Below are 16736 nucleotides of genomic sequence, written 5' to 3'. Positions count from 1 at the left end.
CCAAAGAATATTGTGTTCTGTGACAACGTAAGCACTAAACGTACAAAAGGACAGCAGCAGACTCTTCCTTAGCCAGAAAAAAAAAATGTTTGTGTGGTATTTTCAATTATTTGGAAATCAGCAATAGATCAATGGTTTGGTTTCCCCAAAAAACAAGCCAGTTAAAACTTGATGAATATGCAGCAGGCGACTGGATTCCATTTGACAAATGTAAAAGAGGAGTAATTTAATGAAAACATCTATTTGGGTCATCAAATGTTTGTGTTGCTTCAGGTATTTTGTCCTATTTGGCTGACCGCCCCCCACCTCAGTACATCCATCCCAGCAGCCTCAACATGGACGGGAGCCTCTCCGTGGCCAGCCAGAACCCCGCAGGCCTCGACCCTTACGGCGGAGCGGGCGGCCCGCTGGAGCAGGGCCTGGTGGTGCCCATGGACTCTAGACAAGTGGGCGGCCAAGGAGACCTCCACCAGACCCCCGGCGGCGCCCCCCACGATTTGGACTCGACGGGATTAGCCATGGAGTCTCGCCACGGCAGCCCCATGTCCCCGGACAGGATGGGGGAGGAGCTGGCCTCCATGGACGGAGTCGGGGTGGTCCCCGTGTCGGATGGCACCGTGGTGGACTCCTCGGGCGTGGTGATGCCTCTCCACGGACCACCTGTGCTGGAACTGATGGAGCCGGATCACATGGGGGGCCGCGTGGGGAATGCGGGCGGAGGAGGAGGAGGAGCGGGAGGACTTGACGAGCAGCTCCACCCGAACGGGGAGCTGAATTCCGGTGTCGTTAGCGTGGTGCTCACCGGCTCCATGGCCGGCCAGGGCCAGCTGGGGCCCGTGGCCCTCCACGGGCACTCTGGCATGGGGCTGGACTCGGTGAACGTCTCTCCCATCGCCACGGAGGTCTCGCTGGGTCCGGAAAACAACCTGGTGCTGGTCAACGCCGCTCTGCAACTGGAAGATTCAAGCCCCGACAAGGAGAGCATGGTTGCTGCTTACACCATTTGTAAGTGTCTTTGCAATTGATTTGAGAAAAGAAAAAAAAGATTAATCATTTGAAATATGTTGCTGTGAAAATGTCAGGGTGCACTCTGTGTGAGCGCTCATATACCTCCGACTGCCCCGAGCACGGCCCGGTCACATTCGTCCCCGATGCGCCGATCCAAAGTCGGGCTCGCCTCTCCATCCCGCGTCCGCTTTGCCTTCGCATCTCCGTGGCCGACGAGCCGCTCGGTAAGTGTACCAAATGGGTAGAGGTGGGCGGATCGATCCCAAGTCAGAATTGATACTGGCACTAAAATATCAATCTAGTAGTTTATTTAGTTTCAGTTTGGCTCTTTTATGCGCTGCTACGGTTTGGTCAAACAGAAAACGGGCATGTCAGAGTAGTGTTTTGATCATGTAACACATTACTTAGTATCTCATCTTTGGAATAGATTGCATGAAAACATGATAGAGCTACCTTATTTTTTTATGTTTTTATTTAAATATATCAGTATTGGCGATGCCAGCAGACTTTCACTGCACTAGCATCGTGACCATGTGTTTATATATGGGACTTATCTTTCTGTTTCCGTTAGGTGTTTTTGCACGGGACATCATCCCGCCGAGGACCTGCTTCGGACCGATGGTCGGACAGCACTGTAGCAACGTGGATCTCTCCGATTGGCCGGAAAAAGACACGCCTCAGATTTGGAAGGTTAGTTTCCTGCAAGTATGTATGATGAGGACAATCCTTGAGCGTGGGTCAAACTGACCCGGAGCATACTAAGTGTGCATGGAAAATAAAAGCACATGTAAGGAAGAAGACTAAATTGTGACAGATGTACCACAACAATGTGCTGGAGTTCTACATCGTGACGGCAGATGAGAACGAATGCAACTGGATGATGTTTGTTCACAAGGCAAGGTATGAACATGCATTCGCAACTATTAATTTCATCTTAAAATTCCCCCCAAAATTTATTTTCTTAATTTGAGTCTTTTTGTGCTTGTAGGAGCCGCGAAGAGCAGAACTTGGTTGCATACTGTGCCAATGGGAAGCTGTTCTTTTGCACCACCATGGAGATCCACCCCGATGAGGAGCTGCGCTTCTACTACAGTCGAGACTACTGCAGACTCACGGGTCAGATGCAGACTAATCTATTTTTATTAGGGGTGTCACGATTCGCCAACTCCACGATTCGATTTAAATTTCGATTTTGGGGTCACGATTCGATTTTTTTTCCGATTTTTTTTTTTTTTTTTTTTTTTTCGCTCCCCCACTTTATAACACAGAGGCATATGCTTCTGTAGGCTAAGGCTAGTCTATGATCATTGGTTCTATTCATTGTACAGTAAATCTTATTTCAAAAGATCGGCTACATATAGGTGATGCAATTTCCATATTATTTTTGTGTAAATTTATGTAATATATGATAATTGACATTAGGCAGGAATGATCAAATTCAAAGAATTTATTTACAATATAAAGTTAACCGTCTTGTTCTTACTGAAGTGTAAAATAAAAAATAAAAAAACAAAAACAAAAAGTCACAGTGGGTGCCTGCCATCTATTGACTGTTTTTGGTTACAACAGTGTGCTGTGCGTTCCTCTTAAAATAATGTGCAATGTGCAACAACAACAAAAAATATATTGTATCCAAAGTCATGGAACAAATACAGCCTGAACAAACTATATCCCAACATTTACAGTTGCTGGGCATACTGTAGCGTGGTTCAAGTACACTAATTAAATGTTTGAATCCAGCGTTTTCCAAGGCTGCAGGTCTGCTGCTATAAATAGACCTATGGATCTGGCGTTTCGCGCGAGCTGAAGTGTGTGGAAGTTTCACTGTAAATGAGGATGAAATAGTTGGTTGGACCGTTGTTTTCCCACTTCTAGTTGAATTTGATAAATCTAAATCTTTGTGATGCCTGCGTAAATGTCCCGTCATGTTTGTCGTGTTTCCCGTTGTTACGGCTGGCGGCTCGGGCCCGCCGCCGGCTCCGCTCCCCTAGTATGTATGTGTGTGTTTGTGTCGGCTGGTGCCCGTATAATGGTACTTCAGTTTGAATGCGCCAGCGCGACACTCTGATTGGAGGACTGTGCCAGCGCGACACTCCGATTGGACGACTGTGCCAGCGCGACACTCCGATTGGACGACTGTGCCAGCGCGACACTCCGATTGGACGACTGTGCCAGCGCGACGCTATTGTGTATCCGTGTATTATACCCCTATTGGTTATTGTTGTTTCTCCTCCGTTCTGTCAGTTCTGTCAAATGCGGTTATTATTTGTTCACCTTCCACTTTCACTCCCTTGTCAAACCCCTGCCTGAAATTTCAATTAAAACTACTCAGATGTTAAAGTCGACCCGTGTTTATCTACTCTATATTTTCTGTTATTGTGTTACTTCCCTTCCCCTTGACGAGCCGGGCGTAACACCGTGGCCGAGTACAGTACGCGCACATAGCATATCTTGCAACTGTGGTCTTTTTATCGTGAACGTTGTCGACATAACTCACCGGGAACGCAAAATGTTTCCAAACTGGTGACGAGAGAAGCGGGAGCGGCTTGAAGCACCATTGCTGTGTCTGTCCGCGCTTGCCATCATGACTGCAGGAGAAGTCAGCTAACAAGTGCCGTTAGCTAGTAGCTGAATGGCTGCGTCTCATTTGCTTTCCTGGGAGGTGGCGGTGGCGGCGGTGGCGGCGGGCGCGGGGGGGCATCGAATCGTGTGTCCTCTCTTCTATTTCGATGCTCGAAATCGTGACGTAATTTCGATCGATTTCGATAAAAAATCGAAATCGTGACACCCTTAATTTTTATGCAGTCAAGCCCTCATATTTGTAGTTCGGCATTTGTCCGGTGGCTCTTTTTTTTTTTGGGGGGGGGGCGGGGGAATAATGCACACTCTGGTATTTGCTGTTTTTGTGCTCAAGTTGTTTGAGCCATGACAAATGGGAAAAAAAATATTGCTTTGCTGACTTCTTGTGCTTGATCTTGTTCTTTTCCCTTTCTTGTTTTTGTCTTTCTCTTGCATTTTTTTCCTTCACTTTCACATTTTTTTTATTTCTTTCTATGTCCACTGTTCCTTTCCCTTTGTTATTCATTCTTTTCTTTCTGTGTCGCTTATTTTCTAGTAGCCAACTGAATGGAAATTTTGAAGTCGATTTCAATAATTTATAGAATAAAATTCCAATAACTGATTCATCCACCAATTTAATAAATAAATAAATATATATATGTATATATATATGTGTGTATGTATATATATATATATATATATATATATATATATATATCTCCTCCGTCTTGTATCCAGGTGTTCCTCCTTTAGCCGAGACCCAGCTGTGCCAGTGTGGCAAAGACTGCTCGTCTTTTTCGGACCTCAAGCCTCACATGAGCAACCCTGACCCTGGCCAGCCTCCTCACAGCCCGCCGCAGCACGACCACCCGCTTCAGCAAGAGCAGCCCACTCAACCCCCTGTGCAACCAGGCGAGAAGATCACCAATGGCGCGTCGAGCTCGTCGTCCTCCCCGTGGCCCCAAGCGGCAGGGCGGGCCAACGGGGACAACCCGGACGCTATTCGGGACCCGAGCGGCGGCACCTCCAGAGCGAACCCGAAGGGTCCGAGGCACCCGCGGGAAAAGAAGTTCAAGTGCAGCATGTGCTCGCGGGCGTTTATCACGTCCACCAAGCTCAACGTTCACTTCATGGGCCACGTTGGCATGAAGCCGCACAAGTGTGAATACTGCAGCAAGGCCTTCAGTGATCCCAGCAACCTCAGGATGCACCTCAAAATACACACAGGTATTGGACAACTTCATTCATCACCTTTAGTGTGTTTATAGTGGTTGTGGCTCTTGGTTCTGTGGTTCTGGGGCTTGAATCTCACCGCAAGGCTTCCTGTGCAGTTATGTTATGTTCTCCCAAGACTGTTTTTGCTCAGATGAGCCATACATTTCCCAAGATGAATTTCACTCGCTGCACTAAAAAAAATAGTGCCCGACCGTAATGCATTTTTTTTAAAGCCGATACCGATTTTTGGCAGAAAAAAAAAATACAGATTTAATCTGCCGATTTATTTATTAAAAATAAATGTAATGCATAAAATTAACCCCTTTCCCAGTTTCTTTTCAATGGGTGCCACTTAGGCATAAACTTTTGCTATTAATATTCTCTGCTTTGAATGACAAGTCCATATAAAAAAAAAATCATGAAGTATACAAGGTTACTGTATAGATTTATGTCAATAATAAAACCATTCTTACTTGTTTACCACTGCTGTAAAGCCTTAACCTTTTCTTTTATATATTCTGCATCATCCTTGAATTTTGAGGAAAGAAAGTCTTTGACTCCTTGAAATATCAACTTTATAATATAACTTGAAAGGACAATGACAAAATTAAAACAATAAGAAAGTGAAATAAGAATAGAATAAAATAATAACAAATTAAAAAAAAAACAGTAAGGATAAATACTAGGGGTGTGAATTGCCTACTACCTGACGATTCGATTCGTATCACGATTCACAGGTCACGATTCGATTCGATACCGATTAATCCCGATACGAATTTATAAGTCGATTGTTGCGATTTTTTTTCATTCAAATTTAGAAAATACTAATCAGTAAGCTTGTAGAGTGTAAGATTTATATGAAAATGTATTATTTATTTATCTGAAATTTCAGTCTTATAGAGGTTGTAATCTGTTTCATGTTTGAACAGCATTCAAATAAAATATTAAGGCTTAATGTTCCGTTCATATAACATTCTTCCATGCTCAAGGTGTGAATCCTAAAAAAAAATAACAAAAAATTAAAAAAAATCGATTCTGCCGATTATTGAATCGATTCGAGAATCGCGCGATGTAGTATCGCGATATATCGCCGAATCGATTTTTTTTAACACCCCTAATAAATACTGACTGTTCCTGTGCCTTTTGGCCTCTTGCATCCATGGCGTACACACTTAAAGTGAGTACAGAAGAAAGTTGGTATTGAATCCTATTAAAATATTAAAAACTTGTTTTTCACACATTGGGAAGAATTTGTGCCTTTGCGTAGTCTTACCTTATCTGTGGCTATGTGTTCCCACAAGATTTGTTTGTGGATATTCGTTATTTGAAGGAAAAACACTCCCGAAACGATGCTAACTTCCTGTTGGCATTTGCTTTCTCATAGTGCTAGGCTAGCGATGTTTTAAAAACAAAGCATATGTTGTATTTAACTCTTTGACTGCCGAAGACGATTAATAATGATTAGTAAAATTAGGATGAATGGAATGCGATCTTTCATTTAGGACCCACATTGTATCTGTAGTAAAGGCAAACAATATTCTTTTTGCCTTGAAAGATGAGTTAAAATGCTCGAAATCGGCTGGCACTTTGTTTTTTTTTTGTTTTGTTTTTTTGTCTTTTTTTTTTTTTTTTTTTGATAACATGTGGCAGTCAAAGAGTTAAATGTATTTAGAGTGGATGTAATTCGTTAACGTCGGGTGTTTAGTTTTACAGTTAACTCCAACTGCGGTGCCATTAAATAGCTTAAAAGACGCTTAGGGACAACAGAATAACATACACGACACACTTGCTAGTTGCTAATGCTACGCAAGCAAAATGATGCATTCAGGGTATTTTCACAGCGTTGGAAACTTTGTTTTTCTTCAATAACGTTTTAAGGGGGAAATAATCAGCCAATTGGCCGGTTGTTATGGCTGATGTTTAAAGCCCAATAATCGACCGATTTATAATCGGCGGCCGATTAATCTCAAAAAGTAATGAGATATTTTTATTACATATGTTCCAGTCACCGGCTGTTCTTCCCTTCCACCATAAACAGGTCAGAAGAACTATCGGTGCACAGTCTGCGAGAAGTCGTTCACGCAAAAATCCCACGTGGCATCCCACATGCTCATCCACACGGGCGCCGAGAAACTCAAGTGCGACCTGTGCGAGCGGATGTTCATCCGAAAGCAGGACCTGAATCAGCACATGTTCTCTCACACGCAGTAAGTCTGGTATTTCCCGCGTCATATCACGAAATCTATGGAAGCCCAAAAGTGTCAAAATTCAATAAATAAAAAGGCCTTTTTGAAATAACTATCCTTTTGGTAAATAACAGACAATTATGTAATATGGCCATTAAATTTTAAAATGAGGTGTTAGTATTACTATGAAAAGTGTTATGCTATTCTTTAATATTTAACAAATATTTTATTTTGATTAAATATTTCATAATGATTATTTTAACAACTTCATACTTTTTAAAAATAATGACATTTAATTTATTTTCAAGGTTTTATAAGATAAGAAAACGTTGTTTTACAAAGTCTGTTTTTATTTCATAATGTCCTTTTCCACAATGGTCTTCTTTTACATAATGGCGTTTTACAGCTGAATGACTTGGCCTGTCAATCAAAGTCAGTGGGTGGGACCACCTGTTTGAGCCCATCTCGCCGTGATACCTCCCCCGTAGCCTGACGCAGAAGTTTAACAAGGCCTTTACGTTATGAGCCGATTCTAAAAGATTTGCTACTTCTTGGAGTACTTCTGAAAGTGATCCATGCTCCGTATCCATGCTTTAGCAAGCCTGTGACCGCCGTAGCTCCTCATCAGGCGCTAAACTCTCCACGCATGAATCGATACTGCAAGTGCTGCTGCTCGTCTGTATAAGGGACTTAGCCAATCACGTAACTGGCTCCGCCTCATGTCATTTGATTGACAGGCCAAGACATTCGGCTGTAAAACGCCATTATGTAAAAGACGACCATTGTGGAAAAGGACATTATGAAATAAAAACTGACTTTGTAAAACAACGTTTTCTTATCTTATAAAACATTGAAAATAAATTAAATGTCATTATTTTTTAAAAGTACGACGTTGTTAAAATAATCAAAATAAAATATTTGTTACATATTAAAGAATAGCGTAACACTTTTCATAATAATACTAACACCTCATTTTAAAATTTAATGTCCATATTACATATTGTCTGTTATTTATCAAAAGGATAGTTATTTCAAAAAGGCCTTTTTATTTATTGAATTTTGACATTTATGGGCTTCCATAGGAATCCGATTTATTTTTTATTTTTATTTTTTTGTATTTGCTTTCCAGTGAGCGTCGGATTCAGTGTCCCAAATGCAACAAGCACTTCCTGAAGCCCAACCACCTGAAGAAGCACATGAACTCCCACGAGGGCCGCCGGGACTTTGTATGCGAAAAGTGCAACAAGGCTTTCCTCACCAAGTACCACCTCACGCGTCACCTCAAGATATGCAAGGGGCCCAAGGCGGAGCGCTCGTCCCGGAAGGAGCGACACGTGGACGAGGAGGAGGAGGAGGATGACGAGGAGGAGGAGGAGGAGGAGGAGGAGGAGGAGGAACCAGAGGATAGCAGGGGAAGAGGAGGAGAGAGACTTTTGGACTCTGGCAGGAGGGAAGACGTTGGAGCATATAACTCTGAAAAGTCACTGTCACCCCCGCATTGACTGCAGCGTATCTTTAGTCATATTAATTTATTCACTGGCATGCATTACACTGTTTACCTCTCATTTTTTTCCAAAAATTTTTTAACCAGATTTTCTTATTTTACATTTATATTGAATATCACAAACATATCAGTGCTGCTAAAAGACTTTTAACTTTTAATTTTAATTTTGGGATAGGTGTATAAAAGCGATCATTCTCTCTGCCTTTGACTCATTTTAGTGTGTTTGGATTTATTATTATTATGTGTAATGGTATGGTGCATCTTTATTAAAAGATGACTTCAGTTTAAAAATATGTCCAGCAGTAGAACGCTTTGGACACAACTCATGCATTGTAGCATCAAAAATAATATGGCTGACGCAAAGAATAAGATTTGGTTTAATAGAACTAATGGAAAACCGATCAATGTTTTTAATTGAATTGGTTTTTAATGGCGACAGAACGGGTTGGTAGTAGATGAAGATATTCATATAGTTTAAAATTAGTTCGGCATTACTGCCATCCGTGAAACCCGGAAGTATATAATTTTGCTTCCGGTTCGTAATACAAAAATGCCGACATGAAGTCGCATGAAGCGACCTGCAGTTCGTAACTATCGTACTATACAAGTTTTTATACGTTATTTTGCAAACTGTTTTTTGTTTTAACGATTGTAAAATAACGTAAATTAACACCTCGCGTTAAAACTGTTTGCTTGCGAATGTATTGTTTGCCAACGGGTTACAGCAACGTTAGCAGCTCAGCTAGCACTAGTACGCGAGCCCTAATATGATGTCGCTCTTTATTTTTCTTTTTAAAATTACTGTGTAAAGGACAAAACTTTTTTTTTTCTTTAAATTCCCCTCAATTTGCTGAAGATGCTTACCCCACCTAAGGAGGAGATGACAAGCATGATTGACAAGGCGCTGAGGATGAGGAGGGAAGAACATGCTCGTCAGATAGTCCTCGCCTGGGCTGTTCTCAACGTGTCCTTGGCTGGCATGATTTACACTGAAATGTAAGTTTATTTCCCCACATTTTAGACTGATTCCCTACTCTTTCATCTAGAACCACTTCAAACATCAAAGCGTATGTAGTAGAAATAGAAGAATGTTGAATTGTTGTCATTGTATTGTAATGTATTGTATTGCTGTTAATCTTTTAGTTATGTTAGTGTTGTCTTTCTGTAAAGCGCAATGTGACAGCTCAGGCTGTTTGAAAGCACTATAAAGATGGCTTGACTTGACTTCATTTTTACATAATTCATTTAACGCGTCGCTGTGTGTGAGATAAATAACTTCCTGGACACATGATGATATGTTGTAATAATGCAACTTCTAATTTAGGTCTGAAAAATTGTTAAGCCGATACTACAATATCACCTACTGGCCTATTTGGTACATTGGTGAGTGTCTTCTGCTTCAGTGTCTTTCTACTTCAGTTGCTTGTTTACTTTCAGACTTAGCTTCAGTTAGATTCAGTTTTGAGTTTGCGTTTTGACATTTGCAGACAAAAATAAGCTTAATATGTTTTGCTCTTTGCATCGCAGAACTGGTGCTGGCCTCCTTTTTTAGCCTCAGTGCTCTTTTTGATTTCTGGAAATATTTTAAGTACACTATGGCTCCATCCACCATCGCGGTTTCCCCGCAACAGCATCAGCTCCTGGGGCTGAAAAACACAAGTGAGTCTTGACTCTTTCCTAAAGAATACTGTAATGCTCAAACTGAACCCGTTTACTTGTCTATCCTCTTGCAGGTATTCAGGCTTCTCCTCCCCAAAAGCCAGAAAAAAATGAGGTCCCCCTTCCGATGGAGTCGTCCCCCCTGCAGGGTCAGAGCGTGCTGAGTATCAGCTCGTCTCGTTCTGCCACCGCCAGCCCTAAATTCTCTCCGAGCTGTGTGGCAGGCTCCAGCCCACCTCTTAGTAATTCAAGCACTCCAAGTAGTGGCCCTTATTCGCCCTCATTGGTATTTTGGAAGGTATATTCTTAACATCATATGAAATTGACTGGCCTTACTATGGATATTTACAGTTCTTTTTTTTTCCTTTGTCAGGTGTTGGGCTACAATCCGTTCACTGGCTCCCCGCCGTACCCGAGCAGCATCGGGACGCCGGAAAGCTCCGTGTTGAGGGCTCGCTACCGTACGTCGCCCTCTGCGTTTAACTCGCCTGGAAGTGAGGAGGATTACATGGAGGATCTGAAAAGCCTCGAGCAATTTCTGCGCACGGAGGAGGAGAAGAGTCATCGCAGTCAGCTTGGTACAATGATTTGTAAAATTGTATTATTATTATTATTATTATTATTATGTTAACACATGAACTACTTACGACATAAAACAATGATAATCAAAGCCAAACCGTTTCACCGTGTACCAAGGTTATTTTAGTTAACGAAAAATACGGAAAAAAATATATAATTTAAAAAAACAATTTCGTTAACGAAATAAAATAACGAAAATGCTTGTTAAAAAACAAACACTAACTGAAGCTACATTTTATGTCTACAAAGCAAACTCAAACTATAATTATAGCGAAAATGCCATTTACTTTAGTCTTTGGTAATTAATTTAATGCATGAGACTTTGGGGATGATTTTAAACGTGATTTTAAGTCTATTTATTTTGATAATAAGCATGATAAGCACGTTTGAAAGTGTCAGACAGAAGTGATGTCATCTAGCAGCAGCCAATAGAAAAGTACTTTCAGATGATGTCGTTCCAAGGGCGACAACTTTTTATGTGCTTGACTTTTGGCTCCAACGGCTCGGCTCGCCTGCTTTTTCATTTCACTCAGCCAAAATGCAACAACGATAGGTAAGAAATGTGTTACTGTTATGTTATTAAATATTGCTCACAAGTAATACACAATTTAAAAAAAAAAATGATGCTGAAACCTACTATAAACTAAAACCAAGCGTTTTTTAAATAACCAAAACTAATAAAAAACTAACAGAACCACCCTGAAAACCAATTATAACAAACTGCATTTAAAAAACAAAACTCAAAACAAAATTAAAACTAACAAATGAAAATTCCAAAACTATAATAATAACGTTTACATACACACTCACTTTTCTAATACTTCATTTCTCCCCCACTAGGAAGTCCCGAATCCGTGTCCCCGAGTCACAGTCCAACATTTTGGAACTACAACCGCTCAGTGGGGGACTATGCGCAGAGTCTGAGGAAGTTCCAGTACCAGCCCGCCTGCCGCTCCCAGGCACCCTCCGCCCACAAGGATGAAACGGACCCGGGTTCCAAACAGGCTGCGGAGGATGTCAGATCAGATGTGTGAGATTTGAATGTCAGTGTGGCATTAAAAACTTAACACGTTGATTTCATTTGACGTAAGGTGTGGGCGAGGATCACAACTAGCCGCCCCATTGTGGACCGCATCGACAGCTGGACGGAGAAGCTTCGAAATGTGATTGTCGCACTCGTCGCAACAAATAAAATGGAACTCCATTTTTTATTCGGTGTTAAAATGAAGCAAGATGTTATTTGTGCTTTCACAGTGGATTAGTGACACCATAATGGTCCCCCTGGTCAAGGAAATGGAGTCGGTCAACACTCAGCTCAGGAGGATTGGCTGCCCTGAGCTCCAGATAGGAGGTGAACATGCCGGGAAAATCAGATGAAATATTACATCAGCATGGCCTCTCTCACCTCATAAAATTGATAATTAATCAAATTAGACAATTTTTTTTAAAAAATATTACTTTTAAAACTCATTCACTCCCAAGCCATTTTTACTGAAGCAATCCCCATCCTTTGCTCCCTGTGCAAGGCCCACAGAATATTGTGTTCTATTGCTATAAAAACATGGAACCCACCTAAAGAAAGATTAGTCTCTTCTTTCATCAGAAAATTTTTTTTCTATCTGTTTCCATTTTGTAGCAATTAGCATTAGAATATAGCTAAGGTTCATCATTCTTCACAAGCTTGTTTGAACCTGGCCCTGGTTGATCTCTTATACTCTGCTGCCACCTGCTGGCCGTTTTTGTAATTACTACAAATTTTCCACCCGTTCTCTGCAGTTGGGAGGCTGCGTCAAAGCCCTCTGTATGCTCTAGCATTAAAAAAAAACAAAAAAACAAAAAAAAAACGTATAAATATATCTTTGGGACACTTAATACATTTAAAATAGAACGTATTTCTAAGTTTTTTGGAGCAAATGAGTGAAGACAAAATCCCACTTGCCGGCTGACATAAACAGATTAAAGTCAGGGTGGGCAAACATTTTCCTAAGGGCAACATTTTATTTATTTATTTTTAAAAAGACACATTGGCACGTCATTCATAGATATGGGAAAAGTGTAAGAAAAATACAATGTAATTGTTCACTCTAATTTTATTTTAAACTGGTATTTATAATTTTTAAAAAGTCCAGTATATGAAATTGTTCATTTTGTACTATTTATTTTAAATATTTAGATGCATAAAAAAACTGAGTACATTTTCAAGTCATCTTTATATACAGTATAATGCTTTCGAACAGCCAACCTCACCACAAACGACCGAATGGACCAATTTTTTTTCCTCTTCCCTTCCACCAGAGGCCAGCATCATCAGCCTAAAACAGGCCGCCATGATGAAAGCCACATCCATTCCTACGTTGAACTCCATAGTCCAGTACCTCGACGTCACTCCCAATCAGGAATATTTGGTGGATCGCATCAAAGGTTAGTTTGAGTGTGGAGAATGATCCTCTTGATAGAGTAAACCATTTTTTTTCTCGTGTTTTGGAATCGGCCAGAGCTGGCACACAGTGGCTGCATGAGCTCCTATCGCTGGAATCGAGGAGGAGATCTGAGAAACCGCAAGTGGGATGTGGACCTCCCCACAGATTGTGCTGTGAGTACAATCGAGACACAGGAAAAATAAATGGTTTAGTTTATTTGTACCTTTACATATTTATGAACGCTCTACAGTGTATATAAACCAATTATTAATAGGAGTGGCACTTTTTTTCTGACAGCCTGCTTTCTAGGGGTGTGAATTGCCTAGTTCCTGACGATTCGATCCGTATCACGATTCATAGGTCGCGATTCGATTCGATACCGATTAATCCCAATAGGAATTTACAAATCGATTGTTGCGATTTTTTTTTACTCAAATTTAGAAAATACCATTCAGTAAACTTGTACATGTACAATGTAAGATTTGTATGAAAATTTATCATTTATTAATCTGAAACTTCAGTTTTATAACTGTGAGCCACTGTATTTAACAAACAGGTTGTAACCTTTTTCATGTTAGAACAGCATTGAAATAAAAATATTAAGGCTTAATGTTCCATTAATATAACATTCTTCCATGCTTAAGGTGTGAAAGTTAGACATTTTGTTGAATATTTTTTCAATCAAAAATAGATGTTAAAAAATCGATTCAACTGCCTATTGAATCGATTCAAGAATCGCATGCTGTAGTATCGCGATATATTGCCGAATCGATTTTTTTTTAACACCCCTACTGCTTTCTTTTATCTTGTGTCAAATGTAATTTTTTTGTTTTTAGTACATGCCACAGGCCACTGACAAAGAGATATTGGGCCACAAAGGAGTTTGGACCGGGGTTATTATAGTTTTGGAATTTTTCATTTTAGTTTTTATTTCGTTTTGAGTTTTGTTTTTTCAATTTAGTTAGTTTTAATTAGTTTTTTGGGTGGTTCTGTTAGTTTTTATTAGTTTTAGTTATTTAATAAATGCTTTGTTTTAGTTTAGTTTTATTTATTTTATTTTTTTTACGTGTATAACGATTATTATGTATTATGATTAAAAATTGTGGGAGTGACGTCATCTGAAGGTGCTTTTCTATTGGCTGCTGCGAGATGTCACTTCTGTGTGACACGTTATCAATCGTCCTTATTCCAGTTAGTAGTCAAGTAAAGTTTATTTATTGGCCCTTAATCACACAAAAGTCTCAAAGGGCTTCACATGCCCACAGTTGACAAATAGTAACGAATATCAAAATAAATCTACTTAAAATCACATTTACAATTCTCCACAAAGGCTCATGCATTAAATTAATTACAAAAGACTAAAACAAAGGGCATTTTTGCTATAATTTATAGTTTTAGTTAGTTTTGTAAACATAAAATGTAGTTTCAGGTTTTTTTTTTTTTTTTTTTTTTTTTTTTTTTTTTTAAAAGCATTTTTGTTTTTATTTTATTTCGTTAATGAAATTGTTTTTTGAATTTTAGTTTTAGTTTTAGTTTTTTCGTTAGTTTTAGGTAACTAAGATAACCTTGTTTTGGACACATACATACTCTTCTGTAATATAAATTTACAATATCAAAAGTCCTTCTGTAATTTTTGTTATGATAATTTAGATGATTTTCCTTATTTTATTATCATTACAAAACTACTTACACATTTAAAGTTTTTTTTTTTTTTTCTTTTTTTTTTTCCCCCTGACCCATCTGTCCATTTCTAAAATTCATACCCAAACGGTTGCCCATCTCCATTTTAACCACTCGATCTTGGTCGCCTCACCTTGTGTGTCCCCCACTCAAGATCCTCATGCACTTGTTTTGCACCTACCTGGACTCCAGACTTCCTCCTCACCCCAAATATCCAGATGGGAAAACGTTCACCTCGCAGCATTTCAGCCACATCCCGGACAAGCCTGGTAAGCGCACACATACAAGCCAAGCACAAGCACAAGCACACCCCCCCCCCCCCCCCCCCCCCCCACACACACACACATCCATCAAACAGTTTTTTTTTCTTTTGTCCTCTTCCAGATGTGACCAAGGAGAACCTCTTCTGCATCCACCAGAGTTGCACCACGCCACCTCACTACCAGCTCATCTATCAGGGAGACATCTTCAGTCTGCCCAAGGTGACGCAACACAAAACAGCAGCTGATTTTCAAAATAATGCGTATAATCAGGAAAAAAAAAAATATTTGTATGTTTCCGTTTTGCAGCAATTAGCTTTAGAATATAGCGACAGTTTCATCATTATTCACAAACCTGTTGAAAACACTGTCAAAAGGAGCTTGTTGCAACACGGCCCCGGTTGAGCTCTTATACTCTGCTGTCATCTGCTGGTCTTTTTTTTTTTTTTGTAATAACTACCATTACTTCAAGCAACCTCTTCATCTCAGAGGCTGCATCAAAGACTTCTGTATGCTCTTGCATAAAAAAACAAAAAAAACAAAACGTTAAATCATGTATAGAAATGTTTTTCGGACCATGGCAATATTTATAAAAAAAAAAATAAAATAAAAAGATTTAAATAATAAAACCAGCACTCGATAGTATTGTGTTGTCTAAAACATGCAGTAGTAACATAATACAATAAAATGGAAAGAAACTCACTTATAGTTCTGTTGCAGGGCAGGAACAATTTGTTCCATACAATTCTCATGTTCCTCTACATCATTAAGACCAAGGAGTCAGGAATGCTGGGGTGAGTATTTTTATTAGATTTTTTTTTTTTTACATAGACATTTCTTAAAAAATGTTGTTCTTTTTTCCCCACATAAAAAAAAAACACTAAGGAAGGTGCAAATTAGCTGTTCTATTGACCAAGTCGTGTGTCGTCCTTATCCAGGCGCGTAAACCTCGGCCTCTCCGGTGTGAACATTCTGTGGATTTTTGAAGGATGACTTGTTAAAGTTCACAATCGACAACTTCCAAGTGGATTTTTTTTTCCTCATCCTCCCATCAAGCCATATTTGTCAGGACTTTTTTATTTCAGCAGCAGAAAAACAGATCTCTGATACTGAAATACTTATACCAAAATGTAAGTATAGAATACAGCATTGTATTAGCATGGAGAACATGTCAAACACAGTTAAAAAAACAAAAAAACAAATGTCATTTATCATTTTGAGAAAGTACTAAATGAACCTCAGATTAGGCTATAGAGTGTGTAAGGGCTCAATCCTCATTTGGTTGAATGTAAATGTAATGTAAAAGTATGCATGTGGTTCTCTAGGGTGTCAGTGCGTGTTTGATAGCTGACAGTGAAAGAGCGTAAATATTCAGCAAATGGTATGTTTTGTTTTCTTCAACTTCGATGGCATTCTGTTGTTTTTTGTTGTTTTTTAAACGAAGCATGCACAAATGAAGAGCACTTGGAAGACCAAGTAAAATGAATGTAATATCTCTCTTTTCAAATGAACCCTGAATGCGATTACCATTGTGTGGCTTTTTAAGATGTAGGAATTAATGCTGAGATAGAACTTGTAAATGAATAAAACAATTTCCACACGTTTCTTTATGACCACTTGATGTCACTGTTGTTCACATACTTTTGACCTTGCTGTCGTTTGATGC

At 39.7% G+C, this 16736-nt stretch overlaps 2 protein-coding genes across 3 annotated transcripts in view; both read left to right on the top strand.

Moving 5' to 3' along the window:
• The window catches only part of prdm4 (PR domain containing 4), a 10278-nt gene extending 1598 nt beyond the window's left edge, over positions 1-8680 (top strand). Inside the window, exons 5-12 of the mRNA XM_077500207.1 lie at positions 274-1005; positions 1083-1232; positions 1580-1698; positions 1823-1908; positions 1997-2124; positions 4306-4794; positions 6821-6989; positions 8098-8680. Of these exons, the coding sequence (XP_077356333.1) occupies positions 274-1005; positions 1083-1232; positions 1580-1698; positions 1823-1908; positions 1997-2124; positions 4306-4794; positions 6821-6989; positions 8098-8470 (2246 nt within the window). The 3' untranslated portion in view covers positions 8471-8680. The remainder of the gene's footprint in view (positions 1-273; positions 1006-1082; positions 1233-1579; positions 1699-1822; positions 1909-1996; positions 2125-4305; positions 4795-6820; positions 6990-8097) is intronic.
• A 140-nt stretch (positions 8681-8820) lies between these two features.
• Positions 8821-16675, top strand: tmem209 (transmembrane protein 209). Of its 2 annotated transcripts, none has more exons than XM_077500209.1 (14): positions 8821-9468; positions 9797-9855; positions 10000-10131; positions 10206-10429; positions 10505-10709; positions 11551-11726; positions 11802-11873; positions 11965-12061; positions 13006-13131; positions 13206-13303; positions 14965-15079; positions 15195-15292; positions 15791-15864; positions 16009-16675. In XM_077500209.1, the coding sequence occupies exons 1-14, from the start codon at positions 9329-9331 to the stop codon at positions 16061-16063; spliced, it is 1671 nt and encodes a 556-aa protein (XP_077356335.1). In that variant the 5' UTR covers positions 8821-9328; the 3' UTR covers positions 16064-16675. The 2 variants fall into 2 exon arrangements, with proteins under 2 accessions (XP_077356335.1, XP_077356334.1); XM_077500208.1 differs by having other exon boundaries at positions 15956-16675.
• The last annotated feature ends 61 nt before the right edge of the window (positions 16676-16736 follow it).

This window comes from Festucalex cinctus, chromosome 16, assembly GCF_051991245.1.
Source record: "Festucalex cinctus isolate MCC-2025b chromosome 16, RoL_Fcin_1.0, whole genome shotgun sequence".
Taxonomy (NCBI): domain Eukaryota; kingdom Metazoa; phylum Chordata; class Actinopteri; order Syngnathiformes; family Syngnathidae; genus Festucalex; species Festucalex cinctus.
The sequence above is the reverse complement of the archived record's forward strand: the minus strand, read 5'-3'. Positions and strand labels throughout refer to the sequence as shown.